Source organism: Polistes fuscatus, unplaced genomic scaffold (assembly GCF_010416935.1).
Source record: "Polistes fuscatus isolate 324 unplaced genomic scaffold, CU_Pfus_HIC Scaffold1, whole genome shotgun sequence".
Classification (NCBI taxonomy): Eukaryota; Metazoa; Arthropoda; class Insecta; order Hymenoptera; family Vespidae; genus Polistes; species Polistes fuscatus.
This window is the reverse complement of record NW_025112997.1, coordinates 830012-843520: the sequence shown is the minus strand read 5'-3', so window position 1 is coordinate 843520 and position 13509 is coordinate 830012. Positions and strand designations below refer to the sequence as shown.

Genomic DNA, 13509 nt, shown 5'->3' with positions numbered 1-13509 from the left:
AGAAATTGATTAATAAAACATATCGTATAATTAACTTTTATTATATACTGACTAAATGAGTTCAAAATGTGAGTTAACAATTTATGAATAATAAAAAAAAAGTTATGCTATTTATAATAGAAAAAAAGTAAATGATTAGTATGTTATATTATACTGTGATATCAATAATTTTTGCAATTATATTATTTTTAAATGCTATATAAATAGTATTTCTCTCTCTCTCTCTCTCTCTCTCTCTCTCTCTCTCTCTCTCTCTCTCTCTCTCTCTCTCTCTCTCTCTCTCTCTCTCTCTCTCCATATATATATACTGTATATAGATTACTATAATATACTTTTCTCTTATATATTTAGAAATTTAGTATACTATACCGTACAATTATATCAGTAATTATTTATAATACTGATATTATAGTATAGATACTATATTATTTTATATACTATATAGTATACTATACTAAAATAATGCAAGATACATCTAATATACTCTCTTTTTCAATATATGAAATTTATTGATGTATTATAAGCATTGCTAATTGTTGGCCTATCATAAAATATGCTACAATAAATTATTAAAAGTAATAGATCAAATATAAATAAAAATGATTAATCCACAGAATACAGTATGTTATGTTAAATTAATCATGTAATATTTTTAATAATATTAATATTCAATTATTATATATACTACAAAAACAATTTCAATATTAATTATTAATCAATTCGAAATAAATAGATAATACGTCTACTATATTTTAATATTCGATTCTCGATAACACGACTTATGAAACACGCTTATCATGATTGGAATAGAACCACTACATATATTTATATACAGCGTGTTTCAAAATATATCGACAAAAATTTTAAGGTTGATAAACTGAAATAAAAATATAATAAAAAAAGATTCATGCAATCATATGCTCGATATTTATGTCTTTTCTTCCAAATTATAATTATTTTTATCTTTCTATAATTTGTTTAACTTTACCGACTACTTTGTTTTCGAAACCGACAATGACAATTTTGAACATTTTCTTATAAAAAAGAAAACAAGAACATGTAACAACACGTATAATAAAAAAAATAATTTGTAAACAAGATCATATCAGATTTACGATTATATGAAACCTGTTTTTTTTCTTATATTTTAGCATACTTAGAAAACACCAATGCACCTCTGAAGTTATGCTCATATATTTTGAAACACCCTGTATATTACGCGAGGGCCCTACTTTGTATGTAATTATTTTTATGAACGACATAAAGTGCATGAATCGACGTTATTATTGATGCGATATGACTATGCACTTCTACGTCGTAAATAGAAAAAAAAATATAGCAAAAAGCAGCAGAAACAAAAAAAAAGGAATTTGTTTCGCTGTTAGAAAAGTATATACGTAGGAATGCAACTCGTGTTCGTAAACGTGTATTACGCATTATTCTATCCATGTAATACTGATTGCAATAATTCAAATCGTTAATCATTATATATTTCACATTGTTTCTTAAAAACAAATCGATATTAAATCAGAACGATCATGAATCAACATATTTATGGGAAATTTCCAGTAAAATTTATTCGTTGATAAACTTTTTTTGTGTCCCTCTCCCCCCCAGTCACTTTTTTACTTATTTTATTTATATAATAAAACATTTGAAACATTTCAGATCGATTATTTATTCGCATTTTTAAATACAAATTTATCTGTTAGAATTGATTATTATAATCGTCCTATAATATGAAGTATTATATTGGACATTTGTTAAATATTATCATATAATCAAAAATATCATAATAATATATATAATATATAATACTATATACAGTATATATATAAAATTATATATAATTTATATATAATTTGTATTATATTTATATATATATACAGTATATGTTTATATAAGTTTTTTTTGCTAGGTTTAATCGCTTCTGAGATTTAAAGGTCAAGTTTGTTTTTTTTAAATAAAATGCTATGTTTTAGTACTTATTTTCTAATAGCGGCTATCGTGGCGAATCCAACGATATGCAACATTAAGGTATTTGAAGGTCAATGAAGATCAAGTCTGGTGAACCAGCTAGCTAGCCACGATACTCCAGCTCCTCCGCGTCGTGCTTACGTCAGGGTTGCATCATCCTTTAGGTGTCCAACAAAGGACGGAACAGATATCGTCCGAACAGTGTTTATTTGTTATTGTCAGATTTTGTATTTAATGTTGCATATCGTTGAATTTGCCACAACAGCCACTATCAGAAAATAAGTACCAAAACATAGTATTCCATTTAAAAAAAACAAAACTTGATCTTTAAATCTCAGAAGCGACGAAACCTAGTAAAAAGAAACTGACATCACATTATACTCCCGAATTTTTCATGCAACTTTCGTTCTATAAACTTTTCTGCTACTATCATACTTTCAGAGCTATCTTGATGGCAAAAGTTAGTGAATCATCCTGTATAATATGTATAAACAATATATATGTTACGCACCATTTGGGAAATCCGGAATTATAAACACTGCGTAGGCATTATTCACAATGGCAGGCGTTTTTGGGCAATGTAGAAAACAGAAGAATTGATACGAACTTTTCCTAGGCAATGTACATAATACTTTGGTATTCTATTGAATACCAAATGCTATTTATAGGCCAGTCAAAATGGGCCAAACTTTCAGTTTTTTAGCTGACCATCTGATTCTTTGATCTAAGGATAAGTCGACGACGCTGAATCGAATGGTGCTAATTCTTTTGCAATAGGATCCAAAGTTTTTGAGAAAAAGGGTAAAAAGGGTAAAATATGGCTATATTTTAGAATCTAGGCATTTAATCGAAAAAAGTTTCAAACAAAAGTTGTGGAAAATTGAAAAATACATAAAAAATGTTCTAAGGATTATCTTCGTATTTACAAAATAAGCGAGAAATATTAAAAAAGTAATTGTAGAGTGGGGCGCAAAGTCCCGCCTCTCCGTCGACTTTTACACGCGAGCGGGCTAGTGTGCGTGCGAGCGTCCGTGTGTACTAATACACAAACGAAGGATCTTCGGCAATCTTCGGGCCTCTCGGCTTGAATGAAAGTGCGAGTAAGAGAAGAAACCAATATTTCTCTCTTTTTATTTGTTCATGCGATAGCGAATATTTTCGTCTTGGCCATCGAGTGTCGAGCGTTCTGTATATTTATATATCGGCGTATAAGCGCGGCGTTTTTAAATCGAATGTTGATGCTTATAGCACACCGTTTTTTTATTTATTGTCAAAAATACTGAACCTTCAATAAAAGAAATACAATAATTCATTTTAACAGAAACTATTATTATTTAGTCAAGAGTTTTGTGCCTAAATTGATATTAATTTTTTGCCTCACAAAAATTTATTTGTATATTAAATTAAATACATATTTGAAAAAGAAGAACTTTATATCTACACATAAAATTAATTCAAGATATACAGGAAAGGATATTCTAAAAACGTGGAATTTATTTTTTGTCTAGACATAATTTTAATTCATTTTTATTTTGTTATATGAAAAAAGTAATGCATTTTTATTCAGCTTCAAAGCCATAAAAATTGTACGAAAAAAAAATTGAACATTTATCAAGTAGTGCGTTAGTGTAAGTAGTATCGACTTCGCTTCTTGCGCCGGTTATTAACGTTAGATTCTTCGTGGGGGAATTATTTTTTTTATAAATTTTTCTATCCTTAACAAAAATAACATATAAATAACAAAAATAAATAGATATACAGAACGCTCAACACTCGATGGCCAAAACGTAAAATATTCGCTATCGCATGAACAAATAAAAAGAGAGAAATATTGGTTTCTTCTCATACTCGCACTTTCATTCAAGCCGAGAGGCCCGAAGATTGCCGAAGATCCTTCGTTTGTGTATTAGTACACACGGACGCTCGCACGCACACTAGCCCGCTCGCGTGTAAAAGTCGACGGAGAGGCGGGACTTTGCGCCCCACTCTACAATTACTTTTTTTCAATATTTCTCGCTTATTTTTGCAAATACGAAGATAACCCTTAGAACATTTTTTATGTATTTTTCAATTTTCCACAACTTTTGTTTGAAACTTTTTTCGATTAAATGCCTAGATTCTAAAATATAGCCATATTTTACCCTTTTTTACCTTTTTTCTCAAAAACTTGGGATCCTATTGCACAAGAATTAGCACCATTCGATTCAGCGTCGTCGACTTATCCTTAGATCAAAGAATCAGATGGTCAGCTAAAAAAACTGAAAGTTTGGCCCATTTTGACTGGCCTATTAGGCAATGTTGACATTATCGGACAATCGAATTCCCCTCCCCACACAATCACACACCACTCGTTTTTTTGTTTGGGGGGTGAGGTGTGTGGTTTGTGGGGGGGGATTACTCAATATCTAACAATAAGTTTCAATTCAAAGAGGTACGCATAGTATAGCGACACGCACAGTTTCAACACACATACCATGTCGCTTTTGTGTGTGTGAATGTGGGAGCGGGGTGTGGGTTGTTTATGGGGGAGGGTTGCGTATGCGTGTGTGCCTGTGCTCAATAATGTATTCTTCTTAACATCGCTTAAATAGTAATTTGATAATCTATAGGATACCAAAGTATGCTTAGGAAATGTCTGTAAGAATTCTTCTTTTTCCGACTTTGTCAAAAAGCGCTTTGCATTTATGACAATGCCGGGGTATTACTAGTTTTGCCGGATTTCCGACTATGCCGGAAACATATATATTATTTCAATTTAAAATATATAAACTAAAAATATATTTAATATAGAACTATACTAATTATCCAATTCTGATCGAACCATGTTGAGATTTTTCTCAACTAAAAGTTACGTCGTTGATTAATTCTTTTTTTTCATCTATTTTCTTTCTCTATTTTTCTTTCTCTCACTCACACACACACGCACATATACACTCTCTATTACGACGAAACGTATTAATTTTTCCTATAGTCGCCTTTTTGTCGAATCCTAGTATTAAACTTCATAAAAAAAAAACTAAACCATCCTAACGAATTAATATGCGAATATTGAAATGAAACATTTCGTAAAAATTCATTGTGTAATTAAAGAAAGTACGTTTTAAAAGTATGTTTTAGTCGAAATTTAGATAATGAATTTTTTTTATCGATTTATATTGCGTAATAAAAAGAATAAAAAAAAGAACGTAGAAGACGTTTAACAAATACATCATTAGGGTCATTTAACGGATCGGATTCGTTCAATTCTTACAATCTATTGTTCATACTTGTTATTAAACTAGATTTTCTTTCGTAAAGGCCGAATGATATTACATAATTATCGAACGTTTTTATCATACACTACTTTTTTACAACGAAGTTATTATAAACAGGATTGTTTTTTTTCTTTTCTTTTTTTTTCATACACGTCTATTAAAGCTGTAACAAACATTAAACATAAATAAACAGATAGCTATGAGGATATAAATAACATAACAACGGAATAATTTATTGAAAAGCAATATAAATCGACTTAGGATATTTGTAATATTTCAAAGATTATATAAGTGTATTTCTTTTTATAATAATCATCCATAGTATAGGTGATATTACGTATATCGATTATTTAAATTTAATGCAATATATTATATACTTATTGTGTTTACGTACTTGTGCGTTATGGAAGACAATATTTTTTTCTTAGTAATCAAATAACCACTATAGCATACTTATTAGTTGCCATTCATAGTAAATACCATATATTCATAGTATTTATGAATTTTGAATAACGACAATTTCTGATTTTAATAGCAACAATTGAAAAAAGTTAGGATATTTTAAATTAGTTTTGATCTTTCTTATAATTTGTATGTAATAAAAATAAAATCACTTTAAAAATATCATGTTCTTCGAATAAAATTACGGCATCACACAATTCATCTTATTAAACATATTTTTCTTAAATAATTTATTTCTATGTACAAGAAGTCAAGATATTAATACTTCCAGTTTTACATGACTTATTCAACATATTACGTTACTGTTAATATATATATATATATATTTTTTTTTTTCTCTCTATAATTCTTTTACCGTAGTTAATCGTTTGAAATGTTATACCGATCATAAGGAAACACGACAAATAATAGTAAATCGAAGATCTTAATACGATACTTCGTCTAATGAAGTATCGATTAATATGATTTATCAAAAGAATCGGTCGAATTGACCATAGGTTAAATTAAAAAAATAAAAAGAAAGAGTAATTAAATGATAGAACAACTTCCACATACTGATATACCTAATTATTTCTTTTATATACAAAATTATTTATATTACATACTCAATTTCATATACTCTAATATTAATTTTTCTATGAAACAAAAATACCAGCACTTCGTATCTAAAAAAATATACCATAATTAATTTGATGAACATTCTTTCTCTTTATCTTTCTTAAAAATTTACAAATATGTAAATGGTATAACATTCGAGATCTTTTAATATTAAATATCTCGGATCAATAGTAAAGCAAACGTTTTAAAATGAAATAGAATAAAAGATAAAAAGAAAAAAAAAATTAGAAATAAACATCAGAAGTTAGAACGATGAGTAAAAAATTTTGTAACAGACGATATATATATATATATATATATATGTATAGAGAGATCACGGTTCGTCGGAAATAAAAATTTAGTTGAACAAACAAAAGTTACCACTACCACTACCACTACCACTACCAAGAATAGCAGCAGCAGTAGCAGCAGTGGCACCAGCACCATTGGCTACCTACCATCATCGCCATTATTATTACCACCACCAGGAAGATATAAAAATCGTGAAGCGTAGCGTAACGAAGGGAGTTATAACGCGTTCGAGTCGATTCGCTCGAATGGAAATCATCCTCTCTCTCTCTCACACACACACACACACACACACACACACACATTAACTCTCTCATTCTCTCTTTCAATCCATCCCCCGGGTTTCTCTCTTTCTTTATTCTGGCGTAACCGCATCACGAATTGGGTGCTAGTGTTTCTCTGATGCAACATCGGTTGCACCAGGACCTAGGGATACCAGTAGTAACAGTAGCATCAGCAGCAACACCAGCAGCAACACCGGCAGCTACACCAGTATCACCAGCACCAACACCAGCACCACCACTAGCACCACCACCAGCACCACCACCAGCACCACCAGCACCAGCAGTAGCACCAGTAGCATTAGCAGTAGTAGTAGTAGATAGAAACGACCAAAAGGAGAGAGAGGTTGGAAACTGTGATGCCCGCAAAAAGCACGGCAGACAGCGCCGATCGTTTTTGCTTGGCGTCAGCCGCGTTCCTACCGCCGCGTCGTACCTCGTCCTGGTACGTCGTTCTATTCTACCCTTCCCCCCTTCCTCCCCCACCAATTCCCCCCAATGCCCTCAGTGCCCCTCATCCCCTCATCCAACTTAACCTTTCTCTTCCTCTTATGGTTCTCTTCCTTACTCCCTTGGTCTACCCTTCATCCACATCCCCATCTCTTTCTCTGTTGATCTCTTTTTAGCTTGTACACTCTGCTGGTGCTTTCGAGCTTTCCATCTTCGTCTTTTTCTTTCTCTCTCTGTCTCTCTCTCTCTCTCTTTATCGTCTCTCGTTCTCGTTCTCTTTTTTCTTTCTCTTTCGAATCTTCACTCATCTCCACCTCCTTTACTTTTTCCATCCCTTTCTTCTTTTTCGTCTCACAACGCTTCGTTCTTCGTTCGCCTCGGGATCGCACAACGAATGGGATTACCTACCTACCTATCTACCTATCTCTCTCTTTTTCTCCCACTTTCCAGGGTTTACGCACCCAAGGAAAATGGATTACATCGTTCGCGAGAGCATTGGTACTAAGTCTATCCTTCCAACTGAATCGAGAACATCCGAAAATCTGCGTTTAATCTCTTGCCTAACTTCAAGCTAACAATTTTGTGTGTTTGTTGTATCCGAATTTCAATGCTTTTTTCCCTCACCCTCTCTCCACTTCGATGTGTGTCTGTGTTTCGCGTTCGACGAAGTAGGTTCTTTTCTTTTATTATTCGAATATCGTTCGATTCGTAGACATTTATTTGAATAAACGGGAGGTATATTTTAAAGGTAAACGAATTTCGTTCGTTTTTTCCAATTAAATCGTGGATTTTTTCGAAAAAAAGTATTCCATAATTTTGTACTTAACTTTTAACTACGTTGTTGTTTCCTTTTTCCAGGTTTCTCATGGTTGTTTTTTTTGTTTTTAATCATTGGTTTTTACGAATTCGTTTAAATTTCGTGGATATTATTTTGAATTTATTATTAACATTAATTTTCATCTGTTTTTTTTAATTTATAATTAATCTACCATCATAATTAAAAAATGCATGTATGAATGACGATATTAGTTGCATAAAATGAATTGTCCATTTTTAATTGGATCAACAATATATATCTGAAATTGAACATTAATGTTTTTATCTGAATTGATTTATAATTCCAATCGAATCATTATGTATAAAATGATAAAGACAGTAATTCAACATAAAAATTGTTTGTTTCACTAGGATCGAAAATATTTAATTGAAAAATTTGCAATAATCCTTAATTCTACTGCTACCTAGATTGTTATTCTATTTTATTGTTGCTATTGTTATTTATAATGATATTGCTATTTTTATTCTTTACTCTAAACAAATATGTACACGTTATTTCTAACTTATCATTAAAATAATGACGATAGACTCAATAACAAACATGTATCATTAGTAAGAAGAACTTTGTACTCGATAATTAAAATTAACTCGCAAAACTAGCTGACAGAGTTATTTTTTTTCACAATTATTAATAAATTATATATCTATATATTCTTCGTGTTAGAATGAAGAAGAAAACATTGGATCAGAATAATTCATAGCCTTGAGTCATATTATAAAAATATATAATTAAATACGCGTTTAACACGTTATCAAGTATTTTAGACGATTTATTAAAATATTTTGATACTATGATAAAATAATAATCGCAACGTTATAAAGATTTTTACTCGGTGAAAAAAAAATAAGTGAAAAAACAAATTCGCTTTTATTTAACTTTTGACATTTTCGTCATATATAAATTTGTATATATCAATTATATATATAAAACAAAAATAAAATTTAATCTGTATTTTTTCTGTGATTATTTTTACAATAATTATATATTAATGAAATGTCATGTTGGGTTTAATACCCCGCTTTCCTCATTATAATTTATTAATACACAAGACACATGTTTGAATGTGTTAAATGGCAAAATGTTTCGTATATAAATTGTGAAACATTTTTATGACAAAAAAATCGATAGCATATACTACAAGCAGATATTCGATATCAATAGTTACGTTTACTCATTTTCTCGATTCAATGAGAAAGAAAAAGAGAGTAATGAATAGAAAAATACATTTTCGATACTCGTATAAGAATATCAAGCGGATAAGAACAAACAGTAAAGAAGCATAATCCGTTAATTACTTTTTCCGTTCGTTTTGAAACAAGATGAACGAAAGAATCAACCCTATAAAATACTATTATTATTTTAAACAATGGTATAAGAAGATAAGAAAAACATTAATGATGGTAGGAGGATCGATGTATGAAATAAATATCATAATTTTTGTATCTAATTTCCAATTTAAATGAAAAAAAACATACGTTTTAAACGAAATTTATTTATTATTAAAAAGTGAAATGAAGATCGATGATAATTATATCAAAACAAAAATCGAAATAATCCAATGATTAATAATTTTAAGCAAATAAATTTATTACTTTTCTTAACAAAAGTAATTAGAAAAAGAAAGAAGAAGTAAAAATAAATAATATTAAGGATGATGGAAGAATCAATAAATATATATATATATAGAAATTAAATTCGAAATTTGAAATAATAAACATTTTGGATAATTCGATAAAATGAAAACGACGACAATTCTTTTTCGATATCACCGTGCGTTTTCGTAACAGTCTCGAACCTAAACCTATCCTCGCGTTCCTTCTTAAGGATATCTCTGTGACCCTTGACAGCCGTTGACTAATGGTCGTCCTGCATCCACCCTCGGTCTTTATGTATCAGTAACGTTACATGTTTTCTTCAATATAGTATATAGTATACATGGTAGAGAAATAAACACATATACACAAATATATAACAATAAATACCACCGTATATAATATCTAAAACTTATAAATTACACATATTCTTTGATATTATATATACCTATATATATGTGTGTGTGTATATATAATATCAAGTATACACTTTCACATAATTCACACTATCACTTCTTTTTTTTTATACAAATAAATAACCATATATCATAAAATCGGATAGAGAAAATTAAATCAAAAAAGTAGAATCAAATTCGTTCGTACAAGATTTTGTTTTGGAAAAAAACAAATTTCTACTCGTGCACTTAGTTGAACTTACAAATCTAGGAATTAAAAGAGAGAGAGAGAGCTTTATTTGTTAACAATAATAATAGAAACGATATAAGAGATATTATCATACTGTAAATATGTTTGTAAATATATTATCAAGGAGAAAAATTATAGAAAAATTTATGGAATAAAAAGAAATTTGTCAGTTCAATTGTCCACTTGTTTTTCATAATTAACTCACGTGATTAACTAATTTCTAATAAATAAATTTAATAATGAGAAAATAATTAAACTAACAATTATATCGCGCGCGTAAAACTCAAATTTTCTCGTTTCGCATTATTCCGTTATTGTTACTGCTATTTAATTAACGTTATTAACATTTATTAGACGAGAGTCTACTCTAAATACAACGCTCCTTAATACAACTTTGAAATACTGTAAACATACTGCTCGCGTAATTAAGAAAATACTAGAGATGTGAATATTTGCTTACTCCGTAATATAACTTTTATACGTCGAAATTAAAGTTTTACGCAAACTTCTCTCATGTCGTTGAAAAAATAACCAAACTAAATTATTCGTGCTGACTAATAATAATATTTTATGATGTTGAAATTTTTAAGAAAAGAAGAAACAAATATTTAGTCTCGTTTATTTATTTCAACAACAAAAAAACTATCTATCGGAATAATCGGATATTAATATTTTTTACTCTGCAATGAGATAAAAATTGAATCAAGAAAATTTGTTTACAAATTATTGAAATATTTCTATCGAAACGACTGCAATAAATATTAGAATTCGAAATTCCAACATTGATCTAACCTAATAATATCTTTTCACTAATTCGTTGGGAAAAATTTCCTTGAGTGAATAAAAAAAAAATAATAATTAAAATGAAACAAAAATGATATATATATATAATTTGTATATATATATACGAAGAAAATAGTCAGAAGAAAAAATGAAATTTTTTGACGATACAAAGAAGAATTAAACCGTAAAAATTGCTTGTATATATATAGAAGAAGAAAAGAAAGAAATTATAAGAAATTATTTCATTTACTGGATCTAGTCTAATAAAAATACCTAAAAATAATTAACAAACAAAAAATTGTCTCCCCAATTAAATTAAAAAAAGAAACAAAACTGATTTATGACAAAAAATTAGAAACACATCAAAAAGAATATAATAGTAAATAGGAAGATAATGAAAGAATAAAAGAAAAAAAGGGTAGGTGGAGGAAAAGTTTCACTAAACGAATAAAAGAAAAATTCGACGTAATCATTGTACCTTTTACTTTTACTCTACGAACGAAATTACGTTAAAGAGAATAAAAATCTTTTTAAGAGAAGCCCTTTTCTCCTTTTATATATAGATATATATATATATATTTATCTATATATCTATCTACCTATATATATATATATATTTTTTTATAGTTCTTCTCTCATACGATAAACCACTTCTATCCAAAGAAACGAAAAAGATCGTTCCAAGTGGGACTACGTGTATCTTCTTCGTTTTTTTTTCTTCTTTCTCTCTCTTTTCTCGATCGGTGGTCATCTCCTAGAACGATTCGTGCTTCTCACGAATTGTGTATTGTAAATCGTCGCCGATCGAACCCTTCCTCTCCTACCTATACCCTTACGAGAAATGGTACACGACCGTAAAACGTTCTGCGACCCTCGTATATTAGTAGTACGAGACGCTGGAATGTGCCTTCGAGTTCTTCTTTCTCTTTCTCTTTCTCTCTCTCTCTCTCTCTTTTTGTTTCTCCTTCGTCTTCTTCGTATACCCTTTCCCTTCCCCCTTTACTCCCTTTCCCCCTCACCCCTTCGTATTGCCGAGTCTTGGCTGTCTTCGAAGTATCCAGATACGGATACGGAGTACACTGGACAAAACGTGTGTCCAACTTCGAACACCAAATACCAAGTTGTTGATTTTTTTTTCTTTTTTGCAAACGATACGATATACTCCCCCCCCCCCGATATATTCGTTTATCTCAAATATCATGCTAATATTTGCGTTTTGTATGATTTACCTGATTTTCTGTTTTTGTTTTGTTTTTTTGTTTGTTTTTCCTTTTTTTTTATTTTTCGGTTAAGGTTCGAAAATTTGATTTATTTTATTTTGGAGATGGGAGAACTTTTTGTAACATCAAATTCTGATACCCTTTCGTTTTTTAACGGTGTAATTCCATTTTTTGTTGACGATATAAAAATTATCGAAACATTCTACGTAGATTTTTATTTGTTTGATTTTGTTTTGTATGTATGTATATATTTTAAATTATTTAGCATCTGATAATTAATTACATTCATTTCTAATAATAAATTCGAACACATTTGAAATCGTTTACATATACAATTTACCATACAATTTTATGATTTACCATTACAATTTACCATAGATAAAATATGAAAAGAATAGATAAATAAAAGAAAATATTTATAATCGAAGACATACACATCGAGAGACTTTAAAAGTATGAAATGATACTTATATATCCGTTAATTCATTTTTCTACTTCTTTTTTTCGTAAATAACAAATAAAGAATAGTTAAAAGATTTCTTGGGAGGATTTAATCGTAAAGCGTTAACAATTAATCTCTCATTGAAAAATCTTACATTCGAAATCGTATGAATTTTGGCAAAAATAAAAACGTCTAGTTAGGGGACTAACGTTATTTTTTTGTTTTTTTCGTTTTATTTCTAACAAACTAATCTTTTCTGTTTCAGTAAACAGGCTGTATTCGACGGAAAGAAGGCCATTAGAGGAGGCATACCATTTGTCTTCCGTAAGTATAAATATTAAAACAATATATAAATCGTTTAACTGCGAATACAACGTAAAAATGATTTAAACGTTTAAAAACTAGAAGGCAAAAATTAAAAAAAAGAAAAAAAATAGTTACACGATTAAATATTGATTTTTACGATCGTGTTTTACAAGAAAAATAATCTCATCACCATTTCATTTCATTTCATTTATATTTTTACTAGCAGATCAACTCGAGAACTCTCGTTATTAACTTTTTCGATAAATTCATTTTATTCTTGTCGACGTACTACATACATATGATGTACATGGATATCCTTGAAAAATCATGTTAAATATGTGAAATCAAATTAC

At 29.4% G+C, this 13509-nt stretch overlaps 1 protein-coding gene across 1 annotated transcript in view; it reads left to right on the top strand.

Annotated features, from left to right (window-relative positions):
• Nucleotides 1-13509, top strand: part of LOC122513612 (putative glucose-6-phosphate 1-epimerase) — a 39128-nt gene that overhangs the window by 22174 nt on the left and 3445 nt on the right. The window contains exon 3 of the mRNA XM_043630036.1: nt 13116-13174. Within this exon, the coding sequence (XP_043485971.1) occupies nt 13116-13174 (59 nt within the window). The remainder of the gene's footprint in view (nt 1-13115; nt 13175-13509) is intronic.